The 21,513-nt window shown below is 39.9% G+C and overlaps 1 protein-coding gene across 9 annotated transcripts in view; it reads right to left on the bottom strand.

The window, feature by feature from the left end:
• Positions 1-3,093: 3,093 nt before the first annotated feature.
• CEP170 (centrosomal protein 170) overlaps positions 3,094-21,513 on the bottom strand; it is a 103,338-nt gene continuing 84,918 nt past the window's right edge. For 4 of the 9 annotated variants that reach the window (XM_079763596.1, XM_079763604.1, XM_079763600.1 and 1 more), the window contains 6 exons: positions 16,390-16,567; positions 14,211-14,381; positions 11,073-11,161; positions 9,041-9,134; positions 8,017-8,068; positions 3,095-5,968 (listed from right to left, as the gene is read on the bottom strand). In XM_079763596.1, the coding sequence (XP_079619722.1) occupies positions 5,679-5,968; positions 8,017-8,068; positions 9,041-9,134; positions 11,073-11,161; positions 14,211-14,381; positions 16,390-16,567 (874 nt within the window). In that variant the 3' untranslated portion in view covers positions 3,095-5,678. Of the gene's footprint in view, positions 5,969-8,016; positions 8,069-9,040; positions 9,135-11,072; positions 11,162-14,210; positions 14,382-16,389; positions 16,568-21,513 lie in introns of all 9 variants that reach the window. The other 5 variants (XM_079763597.1, XM_079763601.1, XM_079763599.1 and 2 more) reach the window with 4 other exon arrangements.

Below are 21,513 nucleotides of genomic sequence, written 5' to 3'. Positions count from 1 at the left end.
TACCACGGCCTGGGCGAGTCTATTTTGAAGAAGTGGTGTTAGAAGTTTAAGTTAAAAAAATTTGGCTCTCCAAAGCAATTTCAATCGTTGTACTGTTGATATTTGGCTCTGTTGACTAATGAGTTTGCCGACCACTGGCCTAGGGGGTTCAACTCACATTGTTTAGTGTAGCAGTTGGCACACATATGCCTCTTTTTGCTACCAAGAGATAACTGACAACATGAATCAACCTTTATTGTTATTATTGGTTTTTAGAGAAAGAGAAAGTGAGAGGGGGCGAGAGAAATTAATGTGAGAACAAAACATCAATTGGCCGCCTCCCAACTGGGGACTGAGCCTGCAAATCAAAATAAATAAACAAACAAACAAACAGGGCTCATGATGATAGAAGTTCAATAATCAGAAATAACAAGGATCTTAACAATTTAAAAAATATATATTTTTATTGACTTCAGAGAGGAAGGGAGAGGGAGATAGGAACATCAATGATGAGAATCATTGATCGGCTGCCTCCTACACGCCCCCTACTGGGGATCCAGCCTGCAACCCGGGCATGTGCCCCCGACTGGAATCGAACCCAGGACCCTTCAGTCGCTGGCCGATGCTGTATCCACTGAGCCAAACCAGCCAGGGCAATAATAATGCCCATAATGTACATAGATGCCCAATTCTTCCATGGTCCAGCTTCCAGAACAAGGGTAAGGCATCTCATTGGCATTTGCCCAGTGGGTGGGTGGAGCAGTGGAAGACACTTTGAGACAGACAGGCTTGCAAGTGAGAAATGGCCTTCTCTCACAAAACCGTTAGGACTTGGCCATCCATGGATTACCTGGATTCTTCTTTTAAGCTATTAAACAGGTTCTATCTCCATCTATATATCCTCCTGGCAAAATGAGGCTCTTCCACTTCCTGTTGAAGCATAAAATAATTCTACCAGTTACTCTGTTTGAAATAACTCAAGCCCCCAGAATTTCCCTGCATCCTGGTAATCCGGTCGGTGAACTCATCACCCGGGTTCCCTGCACTTGGGAGAGGCACTTTGGGGCGTGTTCTTCCCCGTCTTCTCAAGGAGCCAACAGGTGTTACAAGTACAGAGGCACACGCACGCTCAGCAGACTGATGTTTCTAGGGGTTAGGTCAGCTCTTTCTAAGACAGACTTATTACAGACTAGAGGCCCGGTGCACAAATTCGGGAACAGATCGGGGCAGGTAGGGCTGGCTGGCCAGGGGGAGGGGATGTGGGAAATTGGCCAGCCAGCCCCGCCCCCAGTCGAACTCCTGGTGGAGGGGACAATTTGCATATTAGCATTTTATTATAGAGCATTCTTCATTAGGATCTTGAAATCTAGGAGCAAAAAAGTATTTTCAGATATTTCGTTCTTTCTCCAAACCCAATGAGGGTGAATCTTGGCTACTTAGAGAATCTGAAGTTGAACATTAAGATAAATAATGCAGCTGAAGCAACACACTGCCCTAGAAGCCCAGTGTCTTTATTATCCTTATATCGTAACATGTGAAGGAGAAAAATGCTCTCTTCAAGAATGAAATAACCCTGATGGCCTGTAAATGAATGGCACCTTCTCCACACGCATCGGAGCGGCGCACTCCTGAGGGAGGCTGGGATGGATTTACTGTTTTCTCGGAAAACCCGGGCATGACCTACTTTATGTAACACCGTTTCAATCCAGCTGCATAGGAATGAAAAATAGTCATTTCCGATGTGAAACGCCGGCAGCCCCGATGTGCAGGTGTGCTCCTTGAGTGACATGGACTCGCCCAGTATCCTCCTTTGTGATTGAAAAAGAGCTAAATTGGTTTTAATTTTTCACACCCCAGATCATCACCGTTGTTGCACTGAGTACGTGCACGGGGCAAAATCCGTGTCCTGCCTCGCATTCCCTCGGTCCACCTCTCACTCCAGCCATTGCTACAGCAACCGCCTTTGAGAAGAGGTAACCTGGCAACACCTCCCGTGTGCAGCGGCATCTCCCTCGATGTTTGATAACGCAGAAAGACACCTGCAGGAACCAGCCCAGACTCACACTAGCATCACCTGGATGTGTAAGAGCGTTAATGCCCCTGGGGCAGCCCTGGACCAATGGGAGGTGAGAGCTGGAGAGTAAATGCTCCTCCCCCTCCAGTGCCCAGTCTACCAGCTCATTAGGTGGCTCTGGTGGGATCAAGGCCTCCCCTCCCCCCCCATGGCCCGTAAGGGGGATGACCTGAGAAGGCATCAGTACTAACTTTTCCTTCTTCCCTATTTTCCTCTCCCCAGATCCCTCACGCCTCTCTTCTAGGAACATTTCTTATAATTGGAAAATTCTGGAAGTCAGTGAAGGCAACATTCTAGGCAAACAGGTTAAGTAACTTGTGATGGATTATCAAGAGAGGCTTGGAGAAGTCCTTCTAGTCCACTCCCTACATCACACCTCAGTCATTGACCAAAGAGCCATTAAAAACAAACAAACACTAACTCTTTGAAAGATGGAATTTTAAAATCTTCTTTGGTAATTCCATTAGGTATTCAGATCTCCACTGCATATACATTTTACTGAATAAGAGGTAGGAGACACAGGGCCTGGATGGTGGATGGAAGCCCTAGTGTCTATAGTTGCACGAGCTGAATGGATTTTGCTCTTTTCAGGGATGCTGGTTCTGTTTCAGAGAAGTTCGTGCCAATTTAGTTCTTACACTTTTATCTGCTTCGAGTGTATATGACGAGTAGATGTGATGAAGTCCCCTCCCTGTTAGACATGCCATAAATTCATGATCAATTTTAATCTTTGAACTGACTGACATTCTTTAAGCAAAAATAAAAATTTAAAAGGGAAGGAAATATATCCTAAAACATTTTTGTAACTTGAAACAACTCAGGCAGTTCTTGGTAAAAACAAAACAAAAAGAAAAAAATCCTCTCTTCTCTCTCTGATTATGTTTAAGAGTTTCTCTTTGACTTTGGTGTTCTACAGAGCAGAAATGCAGCTCAGAGACCAGCTAGTCAAATCCCTCGCTCCATTTTACACATGATGAACCTGAGCGGCTGGAGTTGAAATCACTTCCCCGAAGCAAAAAGTCAAGTTCAGTTGCAGGATTCTAACTCCGCTCAGTGGCTTTCTATTGTGATTCTATGTGGCTCAGGCCACGGGCCAATTTCCCGCTGTGGCAGGCACGATGAATACAGCCGTGGGCCCATCTCTGAAAAAACCACGTGAAACACAAAGCTGTCAGAGATTCCCAGCCAAATGGTGTGGTCTGATGTGGCGGCCCGAGGCCTGGTCTGGGAGGATTTGCTTAGAAATGTCCAAAGAAAACAAGGCAGCCCAGCGGGTGTGGCTCAGTGGTTGAGCATCGACCTATGGAACCAGGAGGTCACGTTCGATTCCCAGTCAGGGCACATGCCCGGGGCTGCGGGCTCGATCTCCAGTAGGGGGCGTGCAGGAGGCAGACAATCAATGATTCTCATCATTGATGTTTCTATCTCTCTCTCTCTTCTCCCCTCCTTTCCAATACCAATAAAAATATATTAAGAAAAAAAAGAAAGAAAATAAGGCCGCCTTCAGCTCCTCTTACATATCAATGAGAGTGGGAGACGGTGTAGAAATGGTTATTTGGCAGAGTGATGAAGTATTAGCAATCCAGATGGTCTAAGAAATATACCACCATCGCAGAAAGTTCCAGAAACACTTTATTTAAAAATGGAGTTGTAAATGCATTAACAAAATAACATAAGTAATAAATGTAACAAAAATAAATAAGGAGAATAATGTATTCATAAAAAATAAAAATAACATAGTAAAAGGCCAAATGTTTCTATTTAAACAAAACTGTGTAAACACTTAAACAATAATGTAAGTAGACAGACGCCGATATTTTCCTAAACAACTCCTTATCTGCTACTTCCAAGTGGATAGAATCAGTACCCAAACAACTGAAAAAAGGGAAACAATGGCGATTATGTTTGAATTTTTCTTCAAATGGACTGACCCTGTTTTAATGTTTCATTTACTCCTTCAAAGCACTTGTATCTTTCCAATCATGTTCTTTAAAACCTTTTTTCAGTTTCCTTTATTAGCCTGGGTAACTTAGCTTCATTAGGAGAACAGTTCATTTACCCTTTTAAAAAAAATTAAAGAAAAATATGAGATCCATTACACTGCAGATCTTTTTTGCACATCTCTACAAAAAAAAATTTTTTTTTTGCGTCTTTATTAAGTGGCCCAACGGTACAGGATTTGTAAAATCCTGTAAACTTCTCAAGTGTACACAGTTCGTTTCTTAAAACAAATGTAGCACAGGATTATTGCTGAAATATTAAAGACTGTTTCATAAATTTGCAAAGGTTGCAGCTTTAATCTTTATAGACTGGTGGGGTCAAGGGGGAACTCCAAGTCTGCTAATAAAAAATGAATTAGATTCACCCAAATTATAGTGTTCTGGAAACACAAAGATAGTCGCTTTCTTTTTCAACTTATCTGAACGTGACCTTACTGGAAAGAGAAAGAAAGAGGTTAATAGGAGATATTTCTCATAGGCTTCCTGGTTAGTAACTCAGGCCCCAAGCCTTTGTCATGTCCTCTTGCAGGGTCCTTATGAATGAGTCAGACAGACACACAGGGTTCTCTACGGGGTCCTACAGGGAAACGCACAAGCAATTCCTTGCTTGGGAGTGAAACTATCAACTAATCTCCTGGCTACTGGCTCTCCAGGTCTCCTAATGAAGAAAATTTTCACTTCATGATCGGTTTCAAGGGAATTTTTTTCCAACTGTCACATATAAACTTGGTAACACCGGACCAATATACATGTTCTTAGTTTTAAAAATATACTCCACCTAAACTATGTGTCTAGTTTAATCTTTCTAATTATCATTTGCCCTAAAATGAGAGATAAACTCTTACTTCCATTAAAAAAAAAAAGAATATTGAAAAAAGTGCCAAATTCATCTCTTTGCAAGTGGAGTAAAATGCTGTGGGTTAGAACAAATACAGTCTCCTCAGTCTCCTATGTACAAAAAGGCGGTTAGTCCTTACTGACATATAGCTATGTCCACCTACCACTCCCAGCGAATCTTAGTGCAAACATAATAGCTCATCTCCGTAAGCCCCAAGGCAATGTGTGTAGCTACGGAGTTATATAAATCACATACATGTTGGAAAATTCTAGAACACAAGAACGACTTGTGAAGGTCAGTTTGACTGTGGACAGTTAGCTGTCGCTGTATCCAACGGTAATGAGTGCTAATATAAATCCTGTTATCAAGAAGCAAATATAATTGTTAACAAATCTGTACAGATGGAGAGAAAGTCCATTTCGGGGAGCAGCTTGGCACAGAGGACACGGGGGTCAGAAATGGTAGGTATTTAGTTTGCTTGTAGGTCACAGCATGGCTTAAAAAAACTAACCAAAAACCAAGATCTGGGAAGGGAGAGGATGCAATGATCTAGTTCCGTTTGAAAACCATGGAACCACAAAAGGCGACATTGCCATGATGTGCACTGAGTGGCTACCCGAGTGGTTGAAAGGATGGCTGTGATACCACGTTAGAGGAGAAAATAAATAAATAAAATTAAAAAGCCAGAGATAGCCAGATTGTACTTGACCAAGCTGTCTTGTTTTGTGCAAGTCAACGCTCCGCTGCCTCCACTGTTCCTAGTCCTTCCCCAGGGAACTTCCCAGAGTCACTCCGGCACTGTCACCTCCTCCTCTTCCCCGTCGGGGTTGAACCTGTTGAAGTGGATGCTGAAGTCAGCCTCCGACTCGGTATTCTCAAACTCAGCTGAACTTGAGATGGCGGCGGGATGAAGAGCCCTCGCGTCTCCCGGGCACAGGGACGGGGTCTGCCCCGGGCTGCTGTGGTTGTTGACGGGGCTGGACTTCTGTTTGGGGGGAGATGGCAAGAGAGCATTGGGAAAGCCCATGTTGTTCAGAGCCTCCAGGGTTCCATCCGGGTCAATCATAGCATTGATCGCTGAGGGGGAAAAGGCATAGGGGGAAAAAGACAACTGTTGATGCAGTAAAGTTTGGATGTGAACATTGCTTATGACTAGGATAGTATTTTGACTATTTAAAAAAAAAAATATATATATATATATATATTTTATTGACTTTTACAGAGAGGAAGGGGGAGGGATAGAGAGTCAGAAACATTGATGAGAGAGAAACATTGATCAGCTGCCTCCTGCACAACCCCGACTGGGGATCGATCCTGCAACCAAGGTCCATGCCCTTGACCGGAATCAAACCCAGGACCCTCAGTCCGCAGGCCAACACTCTATCTACTGAGCCAAACTGGCTAGGGCGTATTTTGACTATTGATGCTTTTATTTGATGCTTCATTTTGGCGACCCCTTTCTATAGTGTTCTGAAAACCCCACTCTCCATCATTCTGGGCCTGATCTAGACTACACATGCCTGAACGCTTTCCTGGCGCCTGGAGTAGCTCCCTTATGGGCATTTCAGAGCCGGATAGAAGACTGGGATTCGGACATGTGGAATTCAGAAGCGATCTTTTTAAAATCTGCTTTCATTATTTTAAGAGGATAAGTGAAAATATTGGTTATAATTTTAATGAACACTCCTAGATGTATTAATCACTCAAGTAACTGGGGATCAGTTGCTACTGATGGGGTTTGGGGTAACTAGAAGGTTGGGGAAACTGACATACATGAGCACACGCTGATGCCCCCATAGCATGTTGTCACTCGTGCTGGTGTGAGTGCTAGGACATCAGCCATGTGCAAGTGTGGATGTGTCACACACCCATTAGGATCCCCTCGTTGCCTAGATACTAACAGCCCATGGCAGCCCCAGCAGGCCAAACAGACCTTGCTACCTCCATGGGTGGGGCCAGTTAAAACCAGCTTTCATTCCAAAAGATCTTTGCGTGGACGAGGAAAAATCTAGTCAGTGATTTTCAACTTGGCATTGGATAGAGTAGAGGGTTGGGAGAAGGAAGCACCAGAGACTTAAGAATCACTTAAGAGCCAAAACCGGTTTGGCTCAGTGGATAGAGCGTTGGCCTGCGGACTCAAGGGTCCCAGGTTCGATTCCGGTCAAGGGCATGTACCTTGGTTGCGGGCACATACCCAGTAGGGGGTGTGCAAGAGGCAGCTGATCGATGTTTCTCGCTCATCGATGTTTCTAACTCTCTATCCCTCTCTCTTCCTCTCTGTAAAAAATCAATAAAATATATTAAAAAAAAAGAATCACTTAAGAGACCCTTCTAAAGTATACCCCCATTCTACCAGAGAACATTCATTACGTGAGCAACCACTTTTACTCATGGGGGTATGTCCACACCCTCAGGTGTGTTGAGGGAGAATAAAGTCTGAGAATCACTTATGTAGGACTAACATATCATGTCTATGATAATTCAAGCAATAAGAATTGAGTAGAATTAGCAGTCCACTCTGAAATCGGCCTGTTGTACCCCTGGGACTCCTGGGTCAAGACCTACACAGGCATTAATGCATGATTAAGACCTGACACACACCAATGCACGTCCCTGTCAAAGTTCTCGAGGCAAACGGAGCCTTTCTGCTCTCTTTCTTCCGGCGAACACAATGCATTCATTTCTTGTTGCTCATCACACAATTATCATTTGTGTTACTAGTTCATTTGGGTTATACCACAAATATAACTTAAGAATTGTCAAACCAAATAAATAATTCTGTCAATAAGCATTTTAAGCTGCATATGCATATTTTAATACATTATTTTATATATTTTTCACATATTAGTATTAGATATAATAGGTAATAAATATAATACTATAAATTCATTTATAACATTTAGCAATATGCTCAAGATTGAACTTAATGTCTTTTTAATTATTTATAATGGGCTTTGAACTTTCTTTTTATAAGTAATTTGGATATGTTCAAATCTATATTTTTATCCATGTCATAACATTTAATCAAATAATGTTCTAATAGTAAGAATATTCTAAGAAATAGCACTTAACATGCACTGTCTTAAACTGTTAGTTCTTTCTACTTCATTCAGTAGTAAATTTACCTTGAAGCTGTTTTTCAACTCTTTTCAGCTCCTGTAAGATGGAAGAAATCTCCTGTAGGAAAAAAAATGACAAAAATGACCTTACTTTACGAAAAACATTTTTATTTGATAGGCAATTCCTCTCAGACTCATCTTATTTAGAATACTTAACATTATCCGCATGGCACTACATTTGTAGCAACAAGATATAAAATAAGTAGGCTATCCAGTAAACATGATTCAAATTTTAAAATCTTTAATTTTAAAATAAAATTACTTTTTTCTATGAAATGATAGAAAATGAAAAGTTCAAAATTAAGAAAAGATTTTGAAAAACTGGTATTGATCAACCTCGCACACCTTTAGAAAAGAGCCTAAGGATTTGATTTTCTTTGGAAAAATGTCTAAGTGTCCAACCGCAGTTTTAGGATGACTCTCTGATCAAGGAAAATCTATACAAATTCTTGAGGCGGACACAAGCAATTAATTAAGCAAATGGAAGTGAGCCATGTCAACTTATTTTCAAAATGCCTACTTATGACATAACTAGAGGCCCAGTGCACGAAATTCGTGCACGGGTAGGGTCCCTAGGCCTGGCCTGTGATCAAAGCCGATCCGGGCCTTCCTTCATTCCATGCCGCCTCCTGGTGGTTGGCACCCATCATAGCGAGCAGTCGAACTCCCGGTCAGTTGAACTCCCAAGGGGACAATTTGCATATTAGCCCTTTATTATATAGGATGATTATTACAAGAACACGAATGCATAATAGTAAGAAACATAAAAGTTCCTCCTCCGTACCCTCTTATCCTCGTTTATTTGGCCCGTGTTAGCCTTTGAGTTTGACATGCTTGCTCTACAACTTTGAAGTAATCAATATCTTAAACTCCTATGAGAGTTGGGTTAAGGCATAAAATTACTAAAACATGTGCATTTACATTTTCCTTCAAAAATGTATATTAACAAAAAGCTCAAAAATAAGCATATCATGCCCTTAAAATAAAACGCTGCTATGAAAATGTTTTAATAGTTCAGAAAAGTTAGTACCATGCTTGAGGTTTTCACAATGGGAACTTCACTTTCAGCTCTTAGCTTGCTTTCTATTTCATCCCAATTCCGATCTTTATCTTTAAATAATATTCTATAAATAAAAAAAAAGCATTTTAATTTTCATATTTAGGAGCCTATCACATTTTAACAATAATACAAAAACAAAATCTTTTTTCAAGCCGACACAAGGATAAAGAAAAGACTAAATATTACGTAACTGTAAATTAAATCTTGAGCCAATATTGCTAATGAACTCATTTATGTGAGAGATCTGTATTAAGAAAGCAACTGAGTGGTTATGAATATACACATAAACTCTTGTATTTACCTCATTCTTTATTGAAAACCAAATATAAAACAAATGTAGATGATATAGCACTCCAAATTGTATCTGATATTTATAATTACCCATTTATGAGAAAACACAACTTTGCTCAGATAGAACATCCCTAGTATAAGCATAAGAAGAAATTAAGATAAAAATAGGTTGAAGTAGGTATGAATAATTGTGTCTCCTAATACCTCTTCCTATAAGGAAAAGGAATCCTATTGGTTGAGCAAAGTGTGAACATTATTGTGGGGTTGTGGGGGGGGACAATGGTAAGATATGTACACATATAATACCTTAATAAAAAAAAAGTGTGGAAAAAAAAAAGACTAAAAATTGATGTGCTTACTGTGTTTTTCTTTACAAATCTTCCTTTTGATAAAACAATCGCCAATAAAGATGATTATTTTTAGAAACTAAACTCAAATATGTTAATTTATAAAGTACCACAAAATTCTGATTTGCCACTCAAATGTGGAATGGTCTCCTCCCCCCACCACCCCCAGGACTTTGGATCTGAGACATGACTCAGCAGGTTTAGAGATGCAATTACCAGGCATCCTTCCGTTCTTTGTAAATTTCTTCACTGAGCCTGGAAACCTAGTTTAACTGCCTTATATAAGCATCAACACTGTACAAGTAAGTAAATTTCTTATCTGCATTTCTTTAAAGATCAATATGCCAGGTTCAACTTATTTGAAAACAAGAAATTCATCAATATCAAATCGACATTTACACATAGCCATGTTTCAAAAGGCAATAATGGTTCTAGAATCTGATATAAGAACATTCTGATCAACTTTTGAATTTTCTAAAGCTCTAAAATAAACCTCCTTGCCAGACATCTAAGAGCTGTTATCCTAATGACAAGGCTATTATTGCACAGATAAATTATCCTGTGCATTGTAAAACAGTCTTAACAGCATTAGGACCGGTGGGAAGGAAGAAACAATGACTATTTCATGGACCAACTTAGAACGATAATGGATTTGTGTTATATAGGAAGTCTGTGCTTAGCCACATAGTGCTGGCAATTCAGTGAATTTTGCCAGTACCTAAAGCCTTTTTGCATACATTTTCTGAGTCTTTAAATAGTACACATACTACCCCCCTTAACTGATAAGGAAGATAAAACTAGAGGAAAGTTTGAGGTCTTATAATAGAAGCCTCAAAAGTCCATTACTTTAAAACACCATTATACTGTGGAAAATTGTTTCTGGTAACTAATAAAATTAAACTGAGTGGGTATAGCTGTTCACTTTTAATGATAAGGAACATTTATTTCTCTTTTTGTCCCCTTCATGCTGCCCATCTCGCTCGCGGCTATTACTTCTATCTAAAAAGCAAGGGACGTGGTGGAGGCAGAATAAGAGTCATTGCCACCGGCTTCACCAGTTCCTAGGAGCAGGTTTGAAAAATGTGGAACAGGCCGGCCAGCATGGCTCAGTGGTAAGCATCGACCTATGAACCAGGAGGTTACAGCTCAACTCCCAGTCAGGGCACATGCCCGGGTTGCGGGCTCCATCCCCAATAGGGGATCTGCAGGAGGCAGTCAATCAACGATTCTCTCTCATTATTGATGTTTCTATCTCTCTCTCCTTCTCCCTTCCTCAATGAAATCAATAAAAATATATTTTTAAAAAATGTGGAACAAACAACTGTTACTAATAAAAGCAAGGAGGTACAGCAGCACAACAGTACCTGATCTTCCCAGCTGTTTTGTCTATAGACTGTCGGATCTTCCTGGAGAACTGGAAGACGGACGAGAGCAGCAAATTATCTCCCATGACCTGACAGCCAGAGAGAAAGCAGACGTTAACACACCCCCGCGGCCCTGACTCATCAGCAAGCACGCTGGCACAGCTCACCGTGTTTAGGGCCTTTAGTATGCATGCCAATTATAATCAAAGATCGAGGAAGAATGTAATTAGCGTAATGCATGACCACAGTGAGGGAGAAAGCAATATTAGCAAAGGAGTTCCTTTTTATTAACTGACTTGTAAAGTTGCCCTATTGTTTGGGTCATATCCCTTTCAAACATCAATCCGTGTTATCCTACCATCAATTACTAGCATGATCCTGTCTCTCATGCCCCCAATGAAATTGCCATAAATGGGAAAGCATCAAGAATTGAGAATACTAAATTTACTAGCTATTCTTTCATCAAATCATATGAATATAGAGATGACGAAGATTATAATTCTTGTTCTCCAGGGCAGGGTCTAGTGGGACAGACACATTTTAAAAATTTGCTCAAAATGTAAGTTTTTCTAAAGGGGGTTGGTACCTCCCCAGTTGAAATTCATGGGCAAAACCAGAGGTCAGGCCCGGTTGGCGTGGCTCAGTGGTTGAGCGTCGACCTATGAACCAGGACAGTGGTCGGCAAACTCATTAGTCAACAGAGCCAAATATCAACAGTACAGCGATTGAAATATCTTTTGAGAGCCAAATTTTTTAACTTAAACTTCTTCTAACGCCACTTCTTCAAAATAGACTCGCCCAGGCCATGGTATTTTGTGGAAGAGCCACACTCAAGGGGCCAAAGAGCCGCATGTGGCTCACGAGCCGTAGTTTGCTGACCATGGAACCAGGAGGTCACAGTTCGATTCCCTGTCAGGGCACATGCCTGGGTTGTGGGCTCCATCCCCAGTGTGAGGCGTGCAGGAGGCAGTCAATCTATGATTCTCATCATTGATGTTTCTATCTCTCTCTCCCTCTCCCTTCCTCTCTGAAATCAATAAAAATATATTAAAACAACAACAACAAACCAAAAACCAGAGGTCAACAAACTTCTGCAAAGGGCCAGAGAGTGAAGACTGGGGCAAGGGTCTCTGTCACTACTGAGCTCTCACTGCAGCGTGAACGCAGCTGTAGATACTACACAGGAAAGTGGGTGGCTGCGCGGGAAGAGCACTTGCCAGCAACAGGTGACAGAGGCCCAGCTAGCGCAGAACGCTAGGAAAAGCACTAAACTGGGGGCTCAGGGGTGGGTTCCGCAATCAGCTCCTTGGGCTGAGAACTGCACCTGGACTCTAAGAAAACCCAGAAAGTCACATATGGCTTTGGATGGTAAGAAGCTTTAGAGATCTATATAAAGTAATGTATAGGAAATACAGCTAACTATTCTGCAAGAATGTAAGTAAGTGCCTATTGTTGCGATTCCGTGCTGTAGGAATTCGAATGAGAAGGATTTCTGTGAGGGTGGCAGGAATAAGGAAGGCATCAGGAAAAGTAGATGGGAGAATGACAGGGACTTGAATTTAGGGGGATAAAGGGTTAATTAGAATATGAAAAGCAACAATGGGCAATGAATGGCTACAGAAGCACAGTGGCATTTTGTGAGCCTGGAGGAATCCAATCCAAAGAGTGGAAGACACATTAATTAGGATGAAGTGAGGAAGGGCAAAGTAGTCTAAGGAAAGATTGAAACAGAAAAGGATATCTCTTTTTTTCTACCCCATAAAGTGCAGCTCATTGTCACAGTATATTGAAGATTTTCTGATATTAAGCTGGAGATAACTATCAACCTAGATGCTCCCATTCTCTTTAAGAATATAACTTCTTCCACATAGTTTAATTACATTTAGACGAATTTATCTTCCTGGACCTTAGAACAGAATGACTGTAGATAAGATCAGACACCAAGAACAACAAATAACTATCAGGCCAGGCCAGGACCACCTAGCATTCTGCAAATGTGTCTAAGGAGCTAGCCACATGCTTTTTCATCAGAGGGAGATTTTAAAAAAATATATTTTAATTGATTTCTGAGAAGAAGGAAGAGGGAGAGAGAGAGAGAGAAACATCAATGATGAGAGAGAATCATTGATCGGCTGTCTCCTGCATGCCCCATACTGGGGATCGAGCCCACAACCTGGGTATGTGCCCTGACCTGGAATCGAACCATGACCTCCTGGTTCATAGGTCAATGCTCAACCACTGAGCCACACCAGCTGGGCCATCAGAGGTAGTTTTTCGCTACTCCGTGCTATTGCAAAAATACATATTCATGTATAGTAACTTTTAGCTCCTATTCCTTAAATCCAGGGATCCACAGATGCCAACCTAGGATCAAACCATTCTTGTCAGCTGCCTCTTTCTATATTCTCCTCCTACCCACCCCCTCGCTGGGAGCTGGACCACTCTGCGCATCACTCCCGAGTCAGCTCTTGGGTGTTTTCCCTTCAGTGAAATACTGTCCATGTTTTGTTTTGTTTTTAAACAGATTTTTCTATTGGATTGTTTTGTCTTTTTAACTGATTGTTAAGGTTCTTCATATATTATAGGTACTAATCCTTTGTCAGCTGCATGTTTAATATACTCAAGTTTATCAATATTTTAAAGTCAAAACTTTTTGTGTCTTTTAAAAAATCATTCCCTAATGCAATATCGAAAGATACTTAATATATTTTTCACTAAAAGTTTTAGAGTCTGGCTTTCACCCTTTAAAACTTAATTCACTGTGAGTTATTTGTATATGAGGGGATGTCAAGATGAAATTTCATTCTACCCCTAAAGACAAGCACTTCTGCCTGGCTGGGGTGGCTCAGTGGTTGAGCATCGACCTGTGAACCAGGACGTCACGGTTCGATTCCCTGGCAGAGCACATGCCCGTTTGCAGGCTTGATCCTCAGCAGGGGCGTGCAGGAGGCAGCCCATCAGTGATTCTCTCTCATCATTGATGTTTCTATCTCTCTCGCCCTCTCTAAAATCAATAAAAATATATTGAAAAAAATAAAAAAAACAAGCACTTTCCCCAGCCTCGTCATTGAACAGTTCCTCCTTCCCCACAGATGGACATCCCTCTCTGCCGCTAGTTGATGCCGATGGTTCACGTACCTCATCTCTGCTCCAGGTCCTCCGCCTCGTGATGGTTAAGTGATCAGGAGGCTCTGGCGGCTGAGGCCTTGAATCATTAGCCCGACAGTTGTTCCCTTCCGGTGTTTTAGAATTAACCAGTGGAGGGATCTTTCGGAAGTTGAGGCTTTCATCAAAAACTCGATCAACCAACTAATAGGACAAGAGCAAACCCTTATGAGAATTATTTGGAAAAGCACAGATATTGGCATTATCATTTTTTATGATTAGACAGAAGTTATTTCATTCTCAGGTAGTAAGAGAAGCATGGTATCTTCAATAAACCAATTACTCTTTCTTTTCATAAGCACTCCAAAGGTGTCTTTTATAAAACAGATGTTCATCTACATAGGTTTTATTTTCAAAATCCAAAATATAGAGCTATTATCAATTTGATTCTTCCATGGACAAGATTTCCCCCAAATGGAAAACAGATGGTAAATTGAAAAAGCTGAGCCATGTAGATGGACAAGGAGTTCATATTACTCACATTGCCTTACCAGTGTAAAATAATGGTTCTGTTTCTTTTAGTTTCCTATCTTGGTTTTTCCTTTTTTTCTCCCCAAATCCAGGTGCTAAATTTCTTCACAGATACATAAATTGCAAGTTCCAATTAAATTTACAAAAGGAAAAAATTTAAAATCTACAAAATAAGTATTTTGGTCTTAATCAAAGAAATTTTTAACAATGCTACAGAAATTACGTAGTCTAACAAAAAGGATATACTGCCACCTACAGTTCAAATTATACACGTACAATACAAAGTAACTCGGGTTTACTGAAGAAGGAATACATTCTAGTACAATATTCAGAAATAAAAAAGAAAAATGAAAGTCTATTCAATGAAATGTATGAATAATTTTACTGGGTCTGAGTGAATCATCATGTTAGATAAGATTTAGTTAGACAGCTGAGAAAATATTATCTTTATCATTTTAAATGTACCGAAAAAATTGTGTATGTCTTGCCACCAAGAAGATTTTTTTGTTTTCCACCAAAAAAGGATCATTTTATATACATATACAGTTGATCAACATGGTAACAAAACTACACAGAATGATGAAGCACCATTTACCAAATTAGGCAACACATGAAGGGGGTGGGGGGAACAACCAAAAAGTGACCATTAAAGAATCAGACTATAAAAGGAATGTGACAAGAAGCAACCAAAGACAGTATTATTAGCATCGTTTACCAGAATTAAACTTGTCCTAAAGGCTAGCCATTTTTGGTTAATATTGGGAACATTATTTTATAAATTAAGAATGTGGAATCATCAATACTGGAGGCTGGCAAACATCTTTCTGTAAAGGGCCAGAGAATAAATATTTTAGTTTGAGGCCATCCAGTCTCCGTCCGACTACTGGATTCTGATATCGTTAAACAATGAGTGTGGTTTTGTCCTAATAAAACTTTAATCCATTAATCCATTGTTTCAAGTGCCAATCTTTAGCTTGTGTTTCTGCACCAAATCAAGAGAGCCAACATGAGCAGAGTACCATCAATTTTACATTGTGTTAAAGGTACCTTCTGGAGCAATGTTAAGCAAATGCTGCCCCCTAGAGGTGGCGAGCAGGAAGGACAATAGCCTGTTAATTCACATTTCAGAGTTTACCAGAAAGTTTCAAGACTGAAAATGTATATATTTGTGTGTGTACAAACATATATATATGTATATATGTATACACATATTAGTATATATACACACATGTAAATTTTCAAAGGACCTGTGTGTATATATGTTCGTGAGTATAAATGAAACTAGAATTTTTCTTTCCTTGCCATTAGAGCCATCTCCTAATTCATTAGCTGTGAAAATACCTTTTTAATTGAAGTATTTTCATAGCCAAATTTTACAGAAACTTTATACAGTAATTCATCAAATTCTGGCTTGCTTTTCACATACCATTTATATTCATATTTTAAGTGAAACTATGCACCAATAATTAGCAAGGTACTTATTGTAAATAACATCACAACTTCATGTCGATATTAGTCGTAGACAAGTGTTAGTCTTCACTCGTGTTGTTACAAACACATAAAGGCAATCTGTTAGAGCAAGGATGGAAATTGCAGAGCTTCGTGCGAACAGGGAGGGCGGACGTAAGGAAAAGAAACCGAGCCAAAAGCTAAAGCAAAAGAAATAAAGAAAAGAAAGAACCTTATGCATTTCTCCGTGAGGCTCTCCTACCTCTTCTCTAGTGTCTATGGCAGAGCCAGGGGTGGTGGCGGCAGTGCTTACTGTGGTACTAGGGGCAGTGCCCGAGGACGTCACCGAGTCTATCTCGCCGGCGACGTCGTTGATTTCCCGAGCAATGAGAGCAAGGTCTTGGCTGATCCTGGAACGATTTAAAAGAGAAGTTTCATCCCTTTTCCATAACCGCTCTGGAAACATCACTTATGATGGAACCAGTGATGTCCGTTGTACATCTAAACATGTGTGCCCCCAACTTAAGGTTCTCTGGAAGTGTTAACTATTTGGATGTTCGGAATATTAAACTTTAATTAAAAAAAAAAAAAGTGAATAAAGCCCCGGCTGGCGTGGCTCGGTGGTTGAGCATCAACCTATGAACCAGGAGGTCACAGTTCGATTCCCAGTCAGGGCACAAGCCCAGGTTGTGGGCTCGGTCCCCAGTGTGGGGTGTGCAGGAGGCAGCCGATCCATGATTCTCTCTGATCATTGATGTTTCTATCTCTCTCTCCCTCTCCCTTCCTCCCTGAAATCAATAAAAATATATTTTAAAAATGAGTATTAAAAATTAAATGAGTAAAACTAAATTCCATACAATCTCAAGTTGTTATTTTGAAAAATATACATTAAACCCCTGGAGTAGTGATACAATTTTAAAAATACACTTGGATGAGAAAAAGCATTACAACTTTATTTTCACTAACTTCTAACAGAAGCTTAGCATTTTCAGCTATAAATACAAGCAGCAAATAGTAGTAGTAGCAATACTGGTGATTTCTGACACCAACAGAAATCACATTATAGTTGCTACAGGTAACTCAAAACATTTAGTCATCACTACTTCAAAATTACTGCAGTCATTAAACTCACAGCAGTGATGTTCACTTCAGTATTTTAACAAAGAACCATGTTACTACTAGAGGCCTGGTGCACAAATTCGTGCACTGGTGTGGTCCCTCAGCCTGGCCTGCACCTTCTTGCAATCCGGGACCCCTTGGATGTAACTATACCGCTTTAGTGGTGTTTAGGTAACTAACTGTACAGTATTTCAATATAATTGCGTTTCTCTGCAATTCCACTTTATGATATAGGAAGATTATCCTGAGAAGAGATCTGTAGCTTCCGCAAATGGCCAAAGGGGTCCATGATACAAGAACTGCGGTGAGCACTTTACGCTCCTGTGTACATCACTTCAGAGTACACACACGTCATCCGAGGGCCACAGCGTTCTTGCGAGGAGGACTTATCTCACTGGTTATGGATAAGGACACATTCTGAGAGAAGAGTGGCTTGCTCATGACCACACAGCATAAAAGAAGCTCCGGCAGGGCCACACCCAGGTCCTCTGATGATCGCTGATAACAGTTATTTCGTTCTTTATGAACATGAGCTCATTTCCATAAGGAACAAAATAACTGCTACTGGTGCTCAACCACTGAGCCACGCCAGGCGGGCTGCTGCTATGTTTTTAAGAGGGAGGAACTCACAATATCTACCACTGATACTAATGTTTTCTGCCAAAAGATTTCAATTCAATGACTTCAAATTTTCTAACTTCAAACATCGGCTGCACATGAACTCAATGTTGGCTGCTCCCACAGGAAAGGTTTTGAAAAGACAGAACATTCTAAAAGTACCTGTTTAAGCTCCCTGTGACTTTAAAATCCAAAGAACAATGTAGCATTTGTTTTTAACTTATGCAAAAATGTTACCTTGAAAGACTTACAAGGAATGGAGTATTTGCATAAAATTTTAACTATAAATTTAAAAAGAGAAGCTAGGTTGAGGCTTATGGCCCAACAGAAGCAATCTGTGGTCAATTCCTGTTTTATCTACCAGAGTGAATATTTCCTGGTCCCTCATTATGTGCCCGGCACTGTGCATGGCCCTAAGAGCTATGGGGCGAAGAAGCAGTTAGGGTTCCCCTAATAAGCTTAGAATAATGTAATGAGTACCATTACAATAAAACATATAATATAATCACAACCATTATATTATAACTAGAGGCTCGGTGCACAAAATTCGTGCACTCCATCCGGGAGCCCTTGGGGGATGTCCGACTGGGGGGGGGCTGGCTTAAGCTGGCAATCGGACATTCTTAGTGCTGCCACGGAGGTGGGAGAGGCTCCCGCCACTGCCACTGCGCTCACCAGCCGTGAGCCCAGCTTCTGGCTGAGCAGCGATCCCCCTGTGGGAGCGCACTGACCACCAGGGGGCAGCTGCTGCATTGAGTGTCTGCCCTGTAGTGGTCAGTGAGCATCATAGTGACGGGTCGTTCCGTTGTTCAGTCGATTTGCACATTAGCCTTTTATTATATAGGATGAGCAGCATTACAAAGCTTTATATTCATCAACTCATTTAATTCTCACAGCCACCTGTAAGAGAGGTATTATCATCTTGTTTTACAGATGAGGAAAAGGAGGCTTAGGCAAGGTTATGTGACCAGTTTTGGGTTAAAGTCACAAATAGCAAGTGATCTAAGTAGATCTTTTTATGTCATGCTACATCTGACATTACCATTCCATATATAATTTAAAAAAACTTGTTAAATGTTGATGTAATTCTTTTGAGAAAAGGTTTACAGTGTTCCCTCAGATGATTTATTCAATTCTTGCAATTTCCTGAAATAAAAGAACAAGGACGAGAAACAGGATAACCAGGCTTAATGAGATAAAAAATAATCATACAAAAATAAATTTGTTTTTAAGGTTTTTTAAGCAGACATTTGTACAATGAAGTTTCTGACATTTGTAGAAAGCAGTATGAATTAATTAGAAACGACACAGACCACAGCAATTTCAACACATTACGCACATTATACCAAAATTGTACTAAAATGAACAACTCAATGTGTGTACAGTAAGCACCAAACAAGCCTTCTTTTAATTTGCAAGTATGCTGTGTATACATCAGCTGTTTCTTTGCATGGCAATTCCTATCTTAAAGTTGACTTAATAATATAGATCATTAAATAAATTTAAATCCACACTGCTTAAAACTTTCAACATCTACTAAAAACAGTATTAGTAAAAGGCAAATTATAAAAAAATAATGAATATCTTCAATTAGAAATAGCAAATTTATAATGCAATATAGGTTATGAATCTATTCATATGCTTGTTAAATCTAAGCTTACAAATTATGTGATGCTTCTGGATTATGCTAATAAAATATTTTACACCTCTTGTGTCTGCTTTTTTTCTAAATCCAAGCTTACAATGCCTGTTCTTTTAAAAATTTGTATATTTTTATTGATTTCAGAGAGGAGGGGAGAAGGAGAAAGAGATAGAAACATCAATGATAAGAGAGAATCATCGATCGATCGTCTGCCTTCTGCACACCCCCTTACTGGGGATGGAGCCCCAAACCCCGGCATGTGCCCTGACCTTATGGAACCATGATCTCCTGATTCATAGGTCAACGCTCAACCATTAAACCACACCGGTCTAGTATTAAAATGACAAAAATGATCATATAAAATTAGTTTATGAAGGGACATTTTTAAGGGTCATTCCAGACAGGCTTATGTTGAATCTGACACTATAATAAAGCATGAGAAAAAGTCAAGCTCTCACCAGGCTTAAAGTTTAACTCACATATTTAACCTACATATAGACAATAGGGAATGCTCACAAGCTTCCTACTGCTAAGATCTTCCTGTTCTTTTGCTGGAAACTGTCAGGTATATTTATTACATGTTGGTGGCTTTTGACCCAATACTGTACAACCTTAATGAAAGAATGATGGCAAACCACATCTTGTGCAGACAGTCAATGAAAGCATGGGGACCTGGGACCAATGGGGAATCGGAGCCACAAAAGACCGGCTTAGGGTGGATAATAATGAGCTGGAATTGGAGACTTCTCTTCGGCAGCCAGAGCAATTAAGTGACTGGCCCAATTAGAGGGATAAAGTACATGGAATCTATTCCTGGCCATCAAAAGAGGTAGGTACTTGATTATTTTAAAAAAGGGACATTCCATTATTGTCAATAAAACTAACTCCAAATGCTAGCTTAGCACCAACGATAAGTTATATTTGGTGAAATGTAGAAAGAGTCTTAAAGATAGGCTTACAAAGATGCTTCAAATAAACTGAGCAAGTCATAAATAAAGAGGTAATGGTAAGAGGATGACTTTGAAGGTCTCACCATACTGTTGGCCATCAAAGATTTCCTAATTGAATGAGAACAATTTAATGGAAAAACATAAAACATCCCATTTCCACCAGAGACACAAAGTCCTCATTCAATGAGCAATATTTGAGAGAGTGCAAGTAGCATAAGGTGCCTTCAGGTCAGAGACCATGATGAAAGCAAAGCACTAGGAAATGGTGATAAGTATGTATCTGCTCAGTTTTAAGACCTGATTCATTGGTTCAAAGTAGTGAAAGTGTAGGCCAACCTGTTTCTTTCATTCTGTTGGGCTAGGCCAGCTCCAAACAGCAAGAATGAGAATAGGACACCTGTCCTCAAGTTCAAACATCAGCTACTCTTCAGTTTGCATAGTTTTTCAACATTTCCTAGTGCTTTGCTTTCATCATGGTCTCTGACCTGAAGGCACCTTATGCTACTTGCACTCTCTCAAATATTGCTCATTGAATAAGGACTTCGTGTCTCTGGTGGAAATGGGATGTTTCATGTTTTTCAGCAGAAAAGACACAATTTATAGGAGTCACTAGAGCAAAGAAAAAAAAGATAAAGACTATTATATTATAAGTTTATTGTTGTTTTTTTAAAGCACCTATGGACTAATATATAATTCTTTAATAATGTTGCCAAGTGTAAAACTTGATAATTTTTGCATGGATATGACAAAAACATTTAGGTAACATAAGATATACGGCAATAAAATTCCCGTAATATCTTACAGGCTTTAAAATTATATTTTAATCACTATAGTATCTGTTTGATTATAGCCTCTCTCAATGTTCACTCACAAGTTATCAATTAAAAATCACATCTGAATTTTACTTTTTATTATGTTAACCAAACAGTTACAATAAATTTATTTAACATAGAAAATAAACATATTTTGATTTAATTAAAGGGCTGAACTATACTTAATAAACTCATAAATGTGAGTACAATCTGCC

This window comes from Cnephaeus nilssonii, assembly GCF_951640355.1.
Source record: "Cnephaeus nilssonii genome assembly, chromosome: 23".
Classification (NCBI taxonomy): Eukaryota; Metazoa; Chordata; class Mammalia; order Chiroptera; family Vespertilionidae; genus Cnephaeus; species Cnephaeus nilssonii.
Note: the sequence above shows the minus strand (reverse complement) of the source record. Positions and strands in the feature narration are given on the sequence as shown.